This window comes from Hordeum vulgare, chromosome 1H (assembly GCF_904849725.1).
Source record: "Hordeum vulgare subsp. vulgare chromosome 1H, MorexV3_pseudomolecules_assembly, whole genome shotgun sequence".
Classification (NCBI taxonomy): Eukaryota; Viridiplantae; Streptophyta; class Magnoliopsida; order Poales; family Poaceae; genus Hordeum; species Hordeum vulgare.
Genome location: NC_058518.1, coordinates 12,397,669 through 12,417,097, shown reverse-complemented (window position 1 = coordinate 12,417,097; position 19,429 = coordinate 12,397,669). Strand labels below are relative to the sequence as shown.

Here is a 19,429-nt window from a genome sequence, read left to right as displayed (position 1 = left end):
TTCGTTCAATGGATGGGATATTGTTTTTAGCTTCATTCTCTTCATACTTTAAAATATGCACCAAAAATTGCTTCCTCAGTCCAAAACCATCCTACACATGCATTATACAACATTGTTATAACAAGTTTGTATGTGCAATAATATGTATACAAATAAGCATTGTGTAGACACTCACATGGCCCACCAAAATAAGGAGTTCTCAGTTATCACAACGCTATATGGAATGAATATAATCAAATCGGTATCTCGCGACCTGCCCACGCCCACACTACAAGCTCGTACTTGCCTACGGGAAAGTTCAAGAGGCGGAGAGGAAAAAGTACCTAGTTATGTAATTTAGAGATGGTAGTTTCTGATACAGGGTGCCTCATTTTAACTCCCTTTTAGGTAGAACTTTATTTGTATTCTAAACACACTCCATTTTATTGATTAAAAAAGTTCATAGGGATACAATGTAGATCTGAAGGATTAAGGAGCCACACATGGCGTCCTGAAAAAAGGCATAGACTATGCGTAGCAAGGCTATGTGACTCCAGATTAGTTTCTCCTCTTTCAAAGATGATGGAACAGCGAGAGAACTGCTAAGACGTAAGATTAATCTCCTTAATAATGCTAGAGTGTAGCCCACCTGTATTTTCATGGATATCTTTGGTCACACCTTGACAGTCTGAAGCTATCTGTATATCTGCAAGTGATAAGTTAAGGACAAGTGAGAGCGCTTCTTGACAAGCCAAAGCCTCCGATAATATTGGGTCAGCCACACCATGGTTAAACATAGCATAAAAATAGCGGTTTCTCATGCCACCTTACAAATGGTGGGTTGCAGTGCGGGTGACAAGAATCTAAAGCACATGGTACTACATGGCCTAGTAAAAGAAGAATCTATAAGACCCGATCCCACAGCTGTTGAAATATGATTTCATATACGGGCGAGAGAATATCATGTGACTGTGGGATACATTGGATGGCTAGGTGGGCCTACTCAATTTGAAACCAGGCGTGATGGGAGGCCATGATTTGAATTGTGCATGGATACAGTTAAGGCCTTGTTTGTTTACAGAGACTAGAATAAAAAAAAATTCTTTTAGTTCCTATGTAATCAAACAGGAGGGACTTTTATTTAAGGAACTAAAAAAAGACTTTACTGAAGGAACTTTTTTCTTTAGTCCCTGGGACTAAAAAAAAAGTCTAGTCCCTTGAAACGAAACACCCCGTAAACAAAATCCATGTTGGAGAAGCACACTCGTTTAGCGGGAACTTGGGATGCCATGCAAGGAAGTCCGCTTCAAGTTTGTTGGACGTCTTAATCTGTAGAATACTCTCGATGTCTGGCTGATAAAAGTGCAGCTGGAGTAGGGCGTGCCATCGGGGGTTGAGAACATCAGCGACCCACTTGTTGGCACCGTCGCTTTGCAGTTATCGGCGTCATGAGTGGTCACGAAGGATCCAAGGATCATGCCATATTCGAACTTGGGAACCGTTTCCGATCCTTCAAATGATCTTACTTTAGCAGCTCAAGCCCATATACAATAGTTTGCCATGTCGAGGACGCATTGCCAACATCTATCAAGAATCTATTAAGGGTAGACTTGGCCATGAGAAACCTGGCCCGGCCATACCAACCCAAACTCAGTCCGAAATTTCCGGGCCAGGCCGGGCTTGCCCACAAAGTAAACGGTTTCATATCTTGGAGTCCAATTTTCCATATGATTTGGGCCTAAGCATGATGTCCCATGACACCAAGTGAGTTCGTCGTTTCCTGTGAATCACTCCTCTCCAGTACTTATGTATCATTTTTGTTAGGCACTCAAGCGTGAGAGGACTAATCTCACAACTCCCAGCCCCGCGCCCCCCTCCCACGGGCAACTCGGGCGGCGGCGGGGATCTCCTTCCCCTAGCCTCCTCACCACATTCCGCCAACCTCGTCGTCGGTCGGGGCGGCCGATGCAAGCCCCTTACGGTAGTCGGAGGCAGGATCCCGTTCTTTCCGCCTTGAAGGGCTGGTGCGGGGCGGTCTCGACAGGAGGCGGAGTCAAGCGGGCGCGGGGATCGACAGCTCAGCGGTGGCAGATCACGGTGGCGGCGGCCTCATCGGGACTATGCGGTGGAGTCGGCCCGTTGTACATTGGTTGCGTACCCGCAGCGGCGGTGGGTTAGATCAAATCTGATCCCGGTGGCGGGGGTGTGGTGGGCCTGGTCTCCTGTCAGATCCGATCCGACTGGTACGACCTTCATGCGTGGCGACGATGATTGGTAGCGGTTCCATGCACACGATGTTGGATGGAGGGTCCTCAAGAGGATCCGGGTGAAAACCCTACTCTTGGGACGTTGCCAAGGTCGGCGATGGCGGCGTCTTTCTACGTCATCCCCTTCTTGAAGGCATCATTGGAGACAAGCTTTAGACCCTCTATTCGCTACTCATGTGTCGTACCCCTCTTAAGGGTGTCATTCTTGGAGGTGTACATAGGCTCGAGGGACCAGTGGACGGCATCTACGATGCAGCGATGTTCCCTGTGACACATCAACGTCGTAGAGTCTCGGCGGCGAGGCGCATCAAAGTCTCAATGACGGATGGATGATGATGAATGCGCGTACGGTGGAGGCATTGTCTAGCGCCGCGAGGGCATCGATGGCAGGCTTGGCAAGGTCAATGTGTCAGTACGTGCTCTGAAGATGGATGATGAAAGACGACGACCACGACCTATGAGAGTGCATCAAACCGATTTGTGCCCTAGACCCGGTATGTGGCTTGATCGGGGCATCCAGCTTTAGATGTGAGACTTTGGTGTGATGTCTATTTAGTATTCAGTTCGGACATTCGGCACCCCTTCATCATTGGATAGGAGTAGCGATAGATGTTGCCAAGATGACGGCTTCAGATATATTGATGTATTGTTTTGTAAGGTCTTTATGAATAGTTAATAAAATAACTGCATGCATCTTCCAGATGCACAAGTCGGGGCTCATCCTCCTTTTCTAAAAAACACCTAAGCTCCTCTAGCTATTTTTAGTCTAAACACACTTCACTTTATTGATTAAAAAAGTTTATAGGGATACAACGCAGATCTGGAGGATTAAGGAGCCACACATGGCATCTAAAAAAAGGCATAGATTATGTCTAGCGAGGCTATGTGACTCAACGTTAGTTTCTCCTCCTTTGAAGATGATGGAATAGCGAGAGAACTGCTAAGATGTAAGATGAATCTCCTTGATAATGCTAGAGTGTAGCCCACCGGTATTTTCATGGATATCTTTGATCACACCTTGACAGTCTCAAGCAATATGTATAGCTGCAAGTGATAAGTCAAGGGAAAGTGAGAGCGCTTCTTGACAAGCCAAGGCCTGCCATAATATTGGGCCAGCCACACCTCTAAATTTTATCGCCTAAGCTCCTCTCATTTGTCGGTGGCATGGAACCCCTATAGTAATCTAAACGCTCTTATATTAGTTTACAGAGGGAGTATTTTTGTAAGTAAATCTTTGATTCTCACAAAAAAAGTAAATCTTTGATTATTTTGCTAGTTTTAAACAAATTATTTAACATATATCAAAAAAATTAATCGTGTATTTCAAAAAAATTGGAACTGTTCGAGACACATACGAAAATGTATAATGTGTACGGAAAAAGTAGTCATCAAAGACAAACTATTTGAGAAAAAATTAATCATCTATTTAAATAATGATACACATGTAAAAAATATTCTGGTGTATATAAATAATGTAGAACATGGATTGAAAAATGGAACATCAAAACATAAAAAAAATGATGATCGCGTAACAAACGATCTTAATCATACACTTAAGAAATGTTCAAGCTGTAAAAATAATGTTCCTAACATATACAGAAAATATACAATGTGTATAAAAAAAGTCATTAAACATGCATTTTTTAAACATAAATCATGTATTGAAAATGGTTAAACATATAATTTTTTGCCAATGTATACAAAAAAAAGAGAAAGAAGCAAAATAAACGAAAGAAAATTGAAGAAAAATAAAAACAATAATAAAAACAAAGGAACATAGAAATTTAAAGGAAACACATTAAATTGAGATAGAAATGAAGAAAATCAAAAGAGGCGACTGGTATATATCCTTATGTATGACCTTTCAAATAGCCCACAACGACACTAAGGCAGAGTTCTTTTCAACTTTTGATTCTCCAGGATCAGCTTTTGGGAAACTTTACCACAATCATCTTCCTTCAAAATCAGCCTGAATCAGCCATCGAGTTCTTGTCGGAGATTGTGGTCTGATATTATGGGCAAGTTGTATGTTGAAATATCATTAACGCCTCTGAACAAAAATTGGATGCTGGATTGCTAACACTTAGATGTTTCAAACAATTTATCATAAAATATGAGCATGAATACGATTTATGAATATCTTAGATAGATAAATATTACAGTAACGAAGGTTTTCGCGTTTTCTTTGCTACAAAAGAAGTTCCAGTACAAATAGATTGACTAATCTCCTGGTACAAGACTGGTAGCAATAGCCTCACGTGTTGCGGCCATGGTACCATCATCTTCGGGTGGTAGAGCGTTGGTGCCTGTAAATGGCAATGGGGTTGCACATACGCATCATTATCAAAGTTATCAAAATGCTCATCATGCAGCTAGCTATCATGAATGAAGTTGTCGAGACACATGTATGAAGTGACAATCATCTTTTGGGCATCTGGTTTGTACCGTGGTATGCCTCCGAGAATTAGTCATTTCATCTTGAGAACACCAAACGGGGCGGAGCAGCGGCTCCCGGCCTGGAGGCGAGCGTGCGGAGCGGAGGAGTGGGGCGGAGGGTCGGCGTTGGGCTGGCGGAGGAGCTGCTAGGGCGGGCACTCGGGTGGCGGCGCCCCTGGAACCCCACCACGAGGATGAGCGGGGAGTGGGGGATGCAGGGCAAGAGGAAGGAGTCGCACGACTCGTTTTCGTTCGTGCGGCTAGCCTCTAGTGGCATTTCCCTTGTAATTTGCGTTTGAAATAGGTGTATTGTCTCAAACTGGATCGTTTTATTTTATGGAAGTGCCTAGAATCGCCAGAATCAAGGTTTGCACGCGATTTTCGATTGCACTACCGATTCTAGCGATTGTGTGATGATTTTAGACAATCAAATCGAGTTCTTTTAAGCTTTTGATTTTCCAAACCTAGAATCACCAGAATCGAGCGAAAAGTACTAGGCCTAAGGTCCTTGTGAATTCATCCTCAGCAAGTGATTCATGCATCAAGAACATGTTCCTTTCCTCTGCGCTTGAATATGAAGGAACTTCTATGTTCTCTAACTAGTTTTCTTCCCGGATTTTCGTTTTAACTAGCAAATTATAAACCGAGCTCATCGAAATTTTTCGTTTTGCCAGCACTTCTCCAATGTTAGCTTTTTTGTAACTTTTTCATACTCAACAACTTGAGTTTTAAACCCAAAAACTTGTTTCTTCATAAGTCTAAAAACTTGTTAACAGACTCAAGATTTCTTTATAATATTTGAAACCTGTTTTCAGATTCATAAAATATTAGAGGATTCTATTTTTCTCCATAATTTATAAAATGTACATGAATTTGATAAATATGGAAGAATTAATAAAATGTTCAGGAATTCACATTAAGTTCATAAATTTTAAATTTTTCAAGCATTCAAAAAACTACCACAATTCCAAATAGTTCATGTATTTAAAAAATGTTTAAACATTTATACAGTTTTCCAAATTAGTAAAACTGTTTAAAAATTTGAAAATATATTTATAAATTTGAATACAGTTCATTAAATTAAAAGATTCATAAATTAAATAGTGTTAACAAATATTTTTTTAAATTTGTAAAAAAAATCATGAATTCATGTAATTTTTGTGTTTTCATAAATTTTCAAAAAAATTGAAAATGTTGACGAAATCAAGTAATTTTCGAAATATAAGAAAAAAATCATAAGACAAGAAAAAACAGAAAAATTAATCAGGGGAAGAACATCCCGGAAGTTGCCAAAAATCGGATGAGAAGCTCCTATAATGTTCAGGAATTTCCAATTCAAAAATGAGAGAGGATGATATGACTTCATCAAATAATAATATTGGTGGAGTAATTGAGTATTCTCTCATTTCGATTTTGAATATTGACAACAATTCTCATTCAAAAAATAAAATATTATGAGAGAAGGAAATATGACTCCTTCAATATATTTTGTTTGCAGATTCTTTAACTGTTATTTGGTTTTATCTCTGAAGTTTTAACATGTTTTGTGGAACATTTACAAAGCCCCAAAATATAATTTACAGAAGTTTTGTGTGTATTTTATTTAGTTTTGGTCTCTAAAAATTGTTCATTATTTTTATGTAGCTATAGTGTTTTCCTGTGTGTTTATAGTATTTTAGGAATTTAACTGATATTTTATTTTAGCCAAGAGACTTTCCTATGCACGATTTAGTTTTCGTAGTGTTTACTCTTCACCTTGGGCTATAGAAGCACAGCAGACGAAGCCCATTTCTATACCTCGCACACGCGAATTATTGAAATAGCAGACCGGCCCATTTAGCCCAGCGAGCACCCACCCCTCCACTTCCTTTTTTTCTGTTTTTCTTTCTCAGCTCTCCGCCACTGACTATGGGTCCCACCCTGTCATCCTCTACCTTGCAGCGTGTTCATCTGGGACACCGGAGCCGATCCAGAATCGATTGATTCAAGAAAAAGCATCAAAATAAACTGGTTGATTATCACCACATGTAAACCACCCTCTGCGTTTGACACGTGCCTCTGCGACCATCCACCGCTTCCCCTCCATGACCTTATCTATTCCCGAACGTCTTGTTCCACACATTTTTCCCCTCCTCCACCCCTGTTCGTCACTCCCGAGAGAGGAGTCCCATGGCAACGCCGCCACCTCCGCGTCGACGGGCTGCCGACGCTACATTGGAGCACCGCGCATCGCTGCCGCGGCTGCAGTGGAGCTCCGCCGCGCTGGTGTTGCGGCTTCACCGGGGGATGCAATGGTGTCCGCCGGTGCTGCAAACGACGAAGCACGCGCATCGCCGTCGCATGTTCATCCGCCCGTCCCTGCCATGTGCTTCACCACAGCAACCCCATCGGCGTCTCACTGCGTTGGAGCACCGCCGTGCGCGGTGGCAGCACTGCATTGACGCTTCGTCGGACGCCATCGTGGTGCTGCCATGAAGCTCGTGGCACCGGCGTGGCGCAGTGAAGCTCCACCGGTGGCGCACATCGAGATGCTGCCATGAAGCCCGCCACGCCGGCGTGGCGCAGTGAAGCTCCGTCGGTGGCACACGTCGAGGTGTTGCCATGGAGCTCGCTGTGTTGGCATGGCACAGCTTCACTGGTGGCGCACGTCGAGGTGTTGCCATGGAGCTCGCGGCGCAGAGTTGCGTTGAAGGGCCGCCGGAGCTGCAGTGAACCGCCAACGGTCGTTCGAGCTCCGACAAGGTTGGAATGAAGCTCCGACGAGGTTGCAGTGAAGCGCCGGGTCGGTAGCTGAAGCTCCGGCGAGGTTGCAGTGGAGCGCCGCGGCGGTCGTCGGAAGCTCCGGCGAGGTTGCAATGATGGACCCATGCTGCCATGGGAGACTGCTATGTGGTGCTGCTATGGAAGCTGTGTGGTGGCCTCCCGATCCTGCGGCCTCCCGATGCTGCTGCTGAGAGTATTTGAATCAGAAATCATCCACCAGATCTGTAGTCCTTGATTCGATGCGTTTCTTCTCTAACTCCGGCAGCACCCCTGTTTCGTCTCCGGTGAGCAACATTTCATGCATCCGATTTCATAGCAACGGCCGAACCGGTACGCTCTAAGACTCGGCCATCCATGATGAAACTAGCACAAGCACCATCTATATCGAGATTCAGGGAAAACTTCTTCCACACCATTCTGAATTGCTTTTGCTTGATCAGTTATAATAGCTTTTGGATGCCGATTTGACATACAAGTAAGCCATGCTTCAAATAACCAGACAAATGTTGGAGTATCTTCATTTGATAATAAAGCACACCCTAGCAGCACTGATTGGCCATGATGATTCACTCCGACAAAACAAGCAAAAGGCATATCATATTTGTTCACCAAGTATGTTGTGTCAAAAGTAATGACATCATGAAAAGATTCATACACTGCTCTGCTTCTTGCATCATCCCAAAAAACATTCTGAAGTCGGGATTCATCATCAACATCCATGACACTAAAAAAGTTTGGATTGTCGGATTGCATTTTGATAAAATAGTCACGAACCGCTTCAGCATCACCACTACCAAATTTTAACCTTCTTGTTTTCTCTAGAAAATTGCGACAAGTTTTCTCACCAAAAGTTAGGTTCTCATGACCATCTGCTGCCACAACAAAAGAATTGAAATTCTTGTTTACTCTTATTCCGGCGCGGTCATTCAGCTCAAGCCTGCGCTTGACATGGAAATTTAACTTCTTATTGCATCTAAATAACCGAGATTTATGTGGACTCAATGCATGATTGTGATCCAAAATCGCCTTTGAAAGATGAAGCTTCCCATCAGGACCACGTGTAACATAAATTTTAGCTTCACATCCTATCCCGGCTGTTGGGTTTGGCTTCAACATATTTCTTGAGTTCGATTAAGTCTTACCATACCGAGAGCAACAAAGTGTAAGGTACTTTACTTGTCCATTATCATCACTATGTGAGCTTCTTCTCGTCACACCAAAGCCTTTTGCTTTAGCATATTTGATATAGTACTCTCGCACCTCATTCTCAGTATCGAAGGTCATCCCCAATTCAGGGTCTCCAAGTAACGAATCTGGTTGATCTTCAATATGGTCATGTTCAATTTCCATGTTGCTTTGATTTTGTTGCTTAATGCCTTCGTCATCACTTGAAATAGACATGTCACTTGATTCTTGAACACCAACTATTCCATCATCCATTCCTATGATCATGAAAAAAAGTCACTCTTCTACGAAATCAAAACTAAATTTGTAACAGAGTGACCTAAATGTTGGCATGTTAACCATGAACTTGTGACCTTCATGCTGAACATAACAAGACGATTAAATCGATAACAGTACACATATTTGACGAAAGCAGTGTATCGTATTCGGATCAAGCGACCTCGCAGGGATTTTTAACTCCTGCACGAACTGCCCACCGGCGTGCAACCGGAGTACTAGATTACCACCACGACCGTAGCATTACCAGCATCTGCATACACGAATGGTCAAACTAATCACAAAATTAGCAGATCTCCTCATCAATCCTGGGAGGAATCTCCATTAAAGATTGGATTCGAGAAGCAGAACCACCCATCACCAGCTCAGCAAGCATCAGGAATTCAGGATACGTACACATGAGCAGCTATGAAAATCAGCAAGGGTACTAGATTACCATCACGACCTTAGCATTACTAGTAGTGTCTATCTAACACCAATGGTCAAACAATAACAACACATATATTTAACCATGAACAATACTCCTGACTTAAACGCAGAATACAGAATATAGCGAACAACAGCAGTAGCAGCAGACTGAACCTTGTATCCTCCCCGTCGTCAGCTAGGCCAGGCACACCACGCAGGCCACCAACGATGCAAGCACTGTGATCGGCAACGCGTGGAAATTTCGTTCAACAGTACAGATGATCAAAAGTTGAAGGCGGCGATCTTAAAATGTGGAAACACGGATCTGTCTGTGCCTTTCTGTTTTCCCCTTGCGTAATTAGCGGCAGGTTACTCGCCGCGTCGCGCGACCGTCGGACCGATCTGTGCGTGACATCTATCGCCTGGGGGTTGCGTTTGTTTTTTCACCACAAATAATTTTTATGCCCGCAATTATTTCTGTTTCTCGCTCCAGACGGTATGCGCGGCCAGGTCAGCGTCGATCCTAATCAGCACGTAAACTCACGTAGCTCTACGTGAGTGTAGCATTATTGCGTTTGGAGCGAGAAACAGAAATAATTGCGGGCATAAAAATTACTTGCTGTGAAAAAACAAACGCAACCCCCAGACGATAGATGCCAGGCATAGATCGGCCCGACGGCCGCGCGACGCGGCGAGTTTCCCATCGATCGGCAGCGCAACGCGGCGAGTTCCTCTGTTACTGCCGGACGCGAAGATATCTTCCGCGGCGCGACAACGGGCTACTCTGAGGCGGAGAGGCAGTCTCGTACTAGTTGGATGCGCCATGCATGGCTCCTCCGATGTGGGGAGGTGATCTCCTAATCGTTGACAGCGTCACGGCCGGCTCTTGGCGACGAGGCGGCCTCCTCGTATGGACGCTGGCGGCGCCTTGGTGAAGTCCCATGTAGCCAAATTCGATGTACTGACTCGTCGTGTGGTGGCCGACGACGCTGGTCAACTTGCTGTCGAGCGTCCAGTCGGTCAACCTCTTCGGTCTCAGGCCATGGCTGGGCCAGATCGACGAGCTACATAAGTTTGTTGCTTAGAAATTGTACCGTGCTGCTTTGGTCTGAATTTTGTTCTGCTTTGCATCCTGTTGGTAGCTTGGCTGGGCCACATCAAAGCTCTGGACTTTGTTCAGCTTTACACAGAGATGATTAGAGACACAAAGTGCAGTTTCAGAGATCAAAATATTCAGAGATATGAAAAGAAGGGCTGACGTGAATCTCCAGTGTGCTTATACTTGATAAACTACCAGCAATGTGCGCACACAAATATCCATGAAAATTTACAATCCTATAAATAATTTTGTAGTACATTAGGGAAAACAAGATGACAAAACATATACTCCATCAAATATTACATTAAAGTTGCCAAGTGCATAGAAAAATACTGCATCAAACATCTTCAAATTACATAAATCATGTCTAAATCTGATCCGTCGTATTGTTGAGCCCTCCAATTCCATTGAAGCGTAATTCTGCAGGACTGGACAGTACAGTCGATGCTTGCTGAACCTGAAACATCATACTTGTATATTCTCCTAGAATTGGAGGCATAACCATTGATGATGAACCTTCATATGGTATTGCAGCTGCTGGGGTTGGATTTATGTTGCCAGTCGCTATGCCAAAGTCAAATGATCCCTGTGCCAAATAAAGTCATTATATTAATGGATTACCAAGTTTTTACTGCAAATCAAAATTTGACAAAATAAAATACCTGAACTGTGCTACTACAAGCTATGTCATCCAAATAAATTGCTTCCTGACTCTGTTTCAGATTGCAGATCTATTAGCTATAAAAAATAGTATTATTGTAGAACGGAGAACAAGAATCAAATACCGCATGTTCCATAAGATCTTGTTCTAGAATATTAGCGTCTGATTGTTTCCTTTTATTATTGGACCTTTTCTTGTTTAAATTCATGGAGTGAGCCTGAAATAAGTGCAACATTAGTGAGTTTTTACAAGAAGAAAAAAGTAGTTTGTGATCACACGTAATATAGGCTACAATACCTTTTGTTCAGCTTTCTTCTTCTCCTGTTCTTCTTTTTTCATTTTCTTTTGTTCAGCTTTCTTCTTCTCTTGTTCAGCTTTTTTCTTGTCTCTTTGTTCAGCTTTCTTCTTCTTTTCGTTTGCTTGACGAATAAGCTTATCAACCTTTGATTCTTTCCTCAATGAAGGAGGACGTCCAGCACATCTAACAGCTATTGGACTTAGTATAGTTTTACTTGTTGCCTTCGCACTAGAAGGTGCATCTTCCTGTGTACCAACCTGTTCCTTATCATTTTCAGAATTTGAGCTGCTAGAGTACTCAACTTTGAGGGTGTGAAGTTTTTCAATCAAAGAATTGCATGAATTATCTGACATGCCGCCTAGCTCAGCAACTGGGTAGAAAGAATTGCACAATCTATCAAAACGTTTTGCAACAGGCGTGTCTTCCATGCCACCATATGTGCATCTGATAAAATTATGCTTTCTTTTCACATTCTTTTTCCACCGATCAACAATGTATTGTGGAGGAACCTCCTTGATTTTCATGTGAGTGAGCACACATAATACATGCCTACAGAGTATACCCCTGAACTCGAAGCGACGACATGAACACTTAACTTCGAACTCTTCCTCGTTGAAATAAACATGGTACACAATATCTTTTCTCCATCCTTTTTCCTCATCAATTAACACATCCTCAGTTATTTCATATGTTTCTATTGCCCCTTCCTTTTCTATGAACTTCCGATCACAATACATAATGTCTGTTAGCTCTTCTTGAAATTCTTTGAACTTTGCATTTGTATAGGCTGATTGAAATTGCTTCTCGATGGCAAAGCGTGTGATGCAAGGTATGGTTGAATTGATGGAATTAAAATCAGCAATATTCTCCTTCTCAACTTTATCACGGAGACCATTCTCATATTGGCTAACAAAATGCTTCAATGTAGTTTTTGCGTTAACATATCCATCAAAGAAGGCATTCATACTCTCACTACGTTGTGTAGTAGACATACCTGCCCAGAAGGCATCTTTCACAAAAGCTGGAACCCAACGGTTCCGATGCTCATAAAGCCCTTTAAGCCATTCATTATCATCAAGACTATACTTCTCAACCATATGCATCCAAGCAACTTCAAACTCTGTAATTGTTAATGAATTGTAAACCGCCCTGCCAACAACAACCTTGATGTGATCATATTCATCATATCCACCTAACTTCTCGGGTATCTTTTTCATTATGTGCCACAAGCACCATCTATATTGAGATTCAGGGAAAACTTCTTCCACACCATTCTGAATTGCTTTTGCTTGATCAGTTATAATAGCTTTTGGATGGCGATTTGACATACAAGTAAGCCATGCTTCAAATAACCAGACAAATGTTGGAGTATCTTCATTTGATAATAAAGCACACCCTAGCAACACTGATTGGCCATGATGATTCACTCCGACAAAACAAGCAAAAGGCATATCATATTTGTTCACCAAGTATGTTGTGTCAAAAGTAATGACATCATGAAAAGATTCATACACTGCTCTGCTTCTTGCATCAGCCCAAAAAGCATTCCGAAGTCGGGATTCATCATCAACATCCATGACACTAAAAAAGTTTGGATTGTCGGATTGCATTTTGATAAAATAGTCACGAACCGCTTCAGCATCACCACTACCAAGTTTTAACCTTCTTGTTATCTCTAGAAAATTGCGACAAGTTTTCTCACCAAAAGTTAGGTTCTCATGACCATCTGCTGCCACAACAAAAGAATTAAAATTCTTGTTTACTCTTATTCCGGCGCGGTCATTCAGCTCAAGCCTGCGCTTGACATGGAAATTTAACTTCTTATTGCATCTAAATAACCGAGATTTATGTGGACTCAATGCATGATTGTGATCCAAAATCGCCTTTGAAAGATGAAGCTTCCCATCAGGACCACGTGTAACATAAATTTTAGCTTCACATCCTATCCCGGCTGTTGGGTTTGGCTTCAACATATTTCTTGAGTTCGATTGAGTCTTACCATACCGAGAGCAACAAAGTGTAAGGTACTTTACTTGTCCATTATCATCACTATGTGAGATTCTTCTCGTCACACCAAAGCCTTTTGCTTTAGCATATTTTATATAGTACTCTCGCACCTCATTCTCAGTATCGAAGGTCATCCCCAATTCAGGGTCTCCAAGTAACGAATCTGGTTGATCTTCAATATGGTCATGTTCAATTTCCATGTTGCTTTGATTTTGTTGCTTAATGCCGTCGTCATCACTTGAAATATACATGTCACTTGATTCTTGAACACCAACTATTCCATCATCCATTGCTATGATCATGAAAAAAAGTCACTCTTCTACGAAATCAAAACTAAATTTGTAACAGAGTGACCTAAATGTTGGCATGTTAACCATGAACTTGTGACCTTCATGCTGAACATAACAAGACGATTAAATCGATAACAGTACACATATTTGACGAAAGCAGTGTATCGTATTCGGATCAAGCGACCTCGCAGGGATTTTTAACTCCTGCACGAACTGCCCACCAGCGTGCAACCGGAATACTAGATTACCACCACGACCGTAGCATTACCAGCATCTGCATACACGAATGGTCAAACTAATCACAAAATTAGCAGATCTCGTCATCAATCCTGGGAGGAATCTCCATTAAAGATTGGATTCGAGAAGTAGAAGCACCCGTCACCAGCTCAACAAGCATCAGGAATTCAGGATACGTACACATGAGCAGCTATGAAAATCAGCAAGGGTACTAGATTACCACCACGACCTTAGCATTACTAGTAGTGTCTATCTAACACCAATGGTCAAACAATAACAACACATATATTTAACCATGAACAATACTCCTGACTTAAACGCAGAATACAGAATACAGCGAACAACAGCAGTAGCAGCAGACTGAACCTTGTATCCTCCCCGTCGTCAGCTAGGCCAGGCACACCACGCAGGCCACCAACGATGCAAGCACTGTGATCGGCAACGCGTGGAAATTTCGTTTAGCAGTACCGATGATCAAAAGTTGAAGGCGGCGATCTTAAAATCTGGAAAAACGGATCTGTCTGTGCCTTTCTGTTTTCCCCTTGCGTAATTAGCGGCAGGTTACTCGCCGCGTCGCGCGGCCGTCGGGCCGATCTGTGCTTGACATCTATCGCCTGGGGGTTGCGTTTGTTTTTTCACCACAAATAATTTTTATGCCCGCAATTATTTCTGTTTCTCGCTCCAGACGGTATGCGCGGCCAGGTCAGCGTCGATCCTAATCAGCACATAAACTCACGTAGCTCTACGTGGGTGTAGCATTATTGTATATATAGGGCTGAATTAACTAATGATGAAAGCATTACAAAGCTGCGCACATGATGTGCGTACACAAGACAACCCTCTCAAAACCAAATAGCAGGGATCTACAATAAGTTACGACTCTACATCATAAAAACTCCACATCATTAAGCTATCCAAAACATCCATGAAGAAACTAGGTTGTATATAGCGCCAATTAGCTAATGAGTAATGAGAGAACCGGCGTCGATCACAATCAGCTCGACTTTCCCTCCTGCTCCGCCGTTTCACGGGCAGCGGCTGCCACGACGTCCATTATGCACTTCACCAGCGCCTCCCGCGCGCTGGCGCGGGCCTCGTCGGCGTCGGCGTCCGGTGGTGGTTCTTGCCCCACGCACGCGGCAGCCAACGCCTCGATCTTGTCTCGGCATGCGCCTTGGTTCAAACACTTGATAGCCATGTCGACGACGGCATAGGGTTGCGCCGACGGGTGAGGATCCGCTGACGAGGACGACGGGGATTCGCTCTCCATGAGGACGGTGACGATGATAGGCGGTCTAACTACGAGAAGATGTAGCTAGGGCGAAAAAACCGTGGACTCAGATGGTTTTCGTAGCTAGGTGTGTGCTCCTTTCTCTTGTATTTATGGATGGATGAACGCACGTACGTACTTTGATATCGAGATGATGATGAGTTCGACTCGAACTAGTATTCTTGTCCGTCACCAGTTTCGTTCTGAAGTCGTCCGTCGCTCGGAAGCCGAACGAACCAGGTTAATTTGGGCCATCGCCATATACTAAGCAAAGGAAAATAACTTGTCCCTCGGCTGTGCATTAGCCTGGAGCAAGCAGGAGCAACTAGTTGACCAGTGTTTGTTAGGAAGACCCCCAACTATCACTCGATCACTCCCTGAAACGGAAATAACGTTTTTTTCGTGTTTTTTTTTTACAAGAGGTGTAATTTTGCTTTCCTGAGAGGCGCGGATTTGCTCTTGTGAGAGCCTCGGCCTGCCATTCAGAAAAGAAAAAAACTTCCTTTTTATGAGATGTACGGTTTTGTTTCGTGGATTTGTTTGTACGAGAGGCACGATCATGCTTCTCAGAAACGAAAAAAAATGTGTTTTCTATTTTTTTTCTTTCCTGAAAGGTATAAGTTAGCTTTCACGAGAGGCACGGCGGATGATGTGTACACACTAGTAGTAAACATAGATTTGTTCTTTGTCAGATCAGAGCAACAGTCCTGATCGACTTACGAACCGGGACTAATGCGTGCATCAGTCCTGATCGACTTCGAACGACCAGGACGCCGGTCCGGACTCGGCGGGCACCAATCCTGGTTCGTATGGGACCTTTAGTCTGGGTTCCATCCACCAACCGGGACTAAAGGGTCCGACGGTTCGTGTCTGGAACCGGGACTAAAGGTCAGTCTTCAGTACCGGTTTTAGACATCAACCTGGACTAAAAAAATACTTATATATATATATATATATATATATATATATATATATATATATATGCTTGTACCTACCCATTCACTCTGATTTTTGGCAAATCATACTCATAGAGCATAATGGCAAAAAAAAAACGCCAGCAGACCCACATGTCACATCTACAAACTAGACAAGTCAACAACCATCTAGGGTTTTGATATCAAGTAATGCTTCTTTTTGATGTGTTTGATCCCATCGTAGCACTATGTCTCCAGTTACTACTACCCACTCGCGTCACCCCTTCTAACACCAACTTCTATATCTTCAACAATGCAACACGCTTACACCGATTGACTCAACAGCTAAACATCAGAAATTCAAACTCAAAGATAGAGAGTAGAAGATGTCAAACTATGGCCTGTCCTCGAGGATGCGGAGCTCTGGCAAGTGCCTTCCTGCGGCCACCTCGGCACAATGCATGCCACCAACCGATGGGTGGCCGCGCTGCGCGGTGGGTTGACCTCATGCACATGGGCCTCCACCGGCGCTGCTTCCATCGGTGGGTTGACCTCATGCACATGGGCCTCCACCGGCGCTGCTTCCATCGGTGGGTTGACCTCGTGCACATGGGCCTCCACCGGCGCTGCTTCCACCGGTTGATTCCATGGCGGCAATGTCGTCTCCTATATGGCTTGGCTTCTCTCCTCTTCTATTGGCTTGTTTGGTCACCTAGAGTCTCCGGTTTTCGGGGACAACGATAGACGATGATTTTGTTGTGCTAGACCATCAGGGTGGTGGTGCGGCCCTGTTAGGTGGTAGGCAAACTTTGGCAATATGATACGGGAGCGTCTAAGTCGGCAATTTTCTCGAAGCTTGCGACGGGAACAAATTTACTATATTTTGAGAATGTTCCGTTTTGAATTTTCCTTTTTCTGTATTTTTATTTTCTGGATTTTTGCTTCTACTTCTTTATAAATATGTTTGGTAATTTAAACTTTTGTTTTCAATTTTGAAAAAAATTATAAAATTACAAAGAATTTTGGAATTTCTACAGCATTTTTGTCACTGAAATAATACCATATTTTCAGATGTGCCAAATAGCTTGAAATTTCAATGACGAAGGCCAAATGCCAAATTACACTAGCATGTGCATTTTTCTCTAAAAGTCAAAAGATATTAGGACGTGGCTACCGAGCTCAGCGACGCCCGCTCGCGGTAGCGGACGCAATTGCGAACAACAACAAAAAAAACCACGTGCATTTATTAGCATTTAAAAAAAAAGTCATAACTTTTGATTCGAATCGGAATTGAGATCCGTTTTCACGGCTGACTTTCTTGCGACGAGTTCTTTAAAGATAGATCCCATATGGATAGTTTTTGACAAACTTTTTTGGGCAACTTTTGATGATACTGATGCAACTTTAGTGTTATAAAAAAGCAACTCATTTTTTAGCCTAGTTGGACTACCTATTTGGTTGATTTTTGTAAAAATGGGAAAATCACACAAAACATAAGACGCATTTAGTGCGACGTACAAGTAATTGAATGCGGTTGATGCTTAATTTCCTACAAATACTATGAAATTGCTAAACATTGATGCCTAGTTTCCTATGAATGTTGATTAGTTGTGTATGGTTGATGCTTAGTTGCCTACAAATACCGTGAAATTGCTGAATTTTGATACTCAGTTGCCTACAACTGATGATCAATTGCCTACGGTTGATGTTCAGTTGCCTGCTAATTGTAAATAGTTGTCATAACTGCACTCGAGTATCACAAAAAAAGTTAGCAAGTTTTAGTGCGTTTTTGTGCAACTCCAGTACATTTAAAAAGCAACTCATGTGTATTTTTCATCATTATATTTAGCGATTTTGATGATTTTTGCGAGCAAATCGTGTAAAATTTGAACAACTTGTGTAAGCTTGTGGGCAACTATTTGAACCGCCCCCCATAAATTTTTTCATTACCCCTATGCATCTTGTGATATGTCCTTATTTTCGTAACTAGTTAACACCCGTGACCTGATTAGTCAAAACATGCGTGCTCGGTAGCATAGGCGGCAAACTATCCTAGAAAAAAAGGTTGTCGTACGATCCATCCCCACATAGTTTTAAAATTTGGAATCATGATAGATATTTGATTAAAAGTTTTCGACATTGTATGTAACTTATGTCCCTTAATGGACAACCACAACACGAGAGCTGCTTTCATATAGCACTAAAGTTGCCTCAAATATCATCCAAGGTTGCCGATCAAAATCTATACATATGGGATCTAGTTTTAGGGAGCTCGGCGTAAGAAACACAACCATGAAAAGTATCACCGTTTTGACGCTCGGTTCAAAAGTTATAGTATTTTAAGAAAAATGAAACGGAATAAAGTGAAATGACATTATCGCATTCATGTAGTAAATCCTTGCTGCACACTCCTGCGTTCGTTTCAGTCAAATAGTGCAGCTGGATTTTTTAGTATTTAGGAACATATTAATACCGTAAAACAAGCACATATTTGAAATCATGGGGGCCTGGCTCCTGTCAGCCCTCTATCTCCACAATTGGGTGCTAAAAGGCCCAGGGCGTGGAGGAGGTTTCCTGCTGTCTTGAGAAGAAGAAAACAATAGAGCATTGCATTCACCTCGTTTCGCCGCAGTCGTCAAATACCGGGCGAGCTCGAGTGAGGGCAGCGGCAGTGCAGTTCCCTAGGGAACCTTGCTCCTTTCTCTCGTCCGGACAAGCGCATAGCGATAGATCGGCTGCACCCATTGGGTCCGCATGGGTCGGCGGAGATCTTCTGCAGGTGTCTCTGCGCAGGTGCTGGTGATGCATTTGGGTGTTGGTGACATGACAACGGCGATGCATGGCGTCGCTATCTTCTTGGTGTCGTCGTCCATGAGTTTGGCTGCTTATCGGTCATGGTCGACGATGCTCTAAATAGTGTGTGTGTTTTTGCCTTGTGTTTCATTTTTTGTCTCGTTTTTGAGGATTTCCTATCCTTGTTAAGACGAGACAAGGGTCTGCTTGAAAAGGGTGGTTAGCCGGCGCGCCATACTAAAAACCTGCTTACTGGGGGCGCCGCATGAGATATTGCAGGCCAAAAGCGTTTACAAAGTGTATGTAACTTACAAGAAAAGTGCATACATAAAAATACGGTTTTGGGATTTATCGGGTACCTAATTTTTTCAGGCATCAGTCACCTCTTCCTTTGTTCCAACATCACCGTAGAAGAAGAAAGTCAGTGCCACATTACCTATTTTAGTGGTGGAGGCATAGAGGAACATCGAAGGAAGGGAGGAAGAAGATAAACAGTGCATTGTCTACAGCCGTTGGATGAAAATCCGATAGTGCCTAAAGAAAGTG

The 19,429-nt window shown here is 42.9% G+C and overlaps 2 protein-coding genes across 2 annotated transcripts; one reads left to right on the top strand and one right to left on the bottom strand.

Annotated features, from left to right (window-relative positions):
- Positions 1 to 6,838: 6,838 nt before the first annotated feature.
- Positions 6,839 to 7,285, top strand: LOC123404694. The gene has a single exon (XM_045098637.1). It carries the CDS (start codon positions 6,852 to 6,854, stop codon positions 7,155 to 7,157), a length of 306 nt encoding a protein of 101 aa, XP_044954572.1. The 5' UTR covers positions 6,839 to 6,851; the 3' UTR covers positions 7,158 to 7,285.
- A 3,495-nt stretch (positions 7,286 to 10,780) lies between these two features.
- LOC123395397 (protein FAR1-RELATED SEQUENCE 4-like) lies at positions 10,781 to 13,513 on the bottom strand. The gene is made up of 4 exons (XM_045090389.1): positions 12,722 to 13,513; positions 11,630 to 11,989; positions 11,199 to 11,291; positions 10,781 to 10,999 (listed from the first exon to the last, which is right to left on the bottom strand). Exons 1-4 carry the CDS (start codon positions 13,511 to 13,513, stop codon positions 10,781 to 10,783), a joined length of 1,464 nt encoding a protein of 487 aa, XP_044946324.1.
- Between the last annotated feature and the right edge of the window lie 5,916 nt (positions 13,514 to 19,429).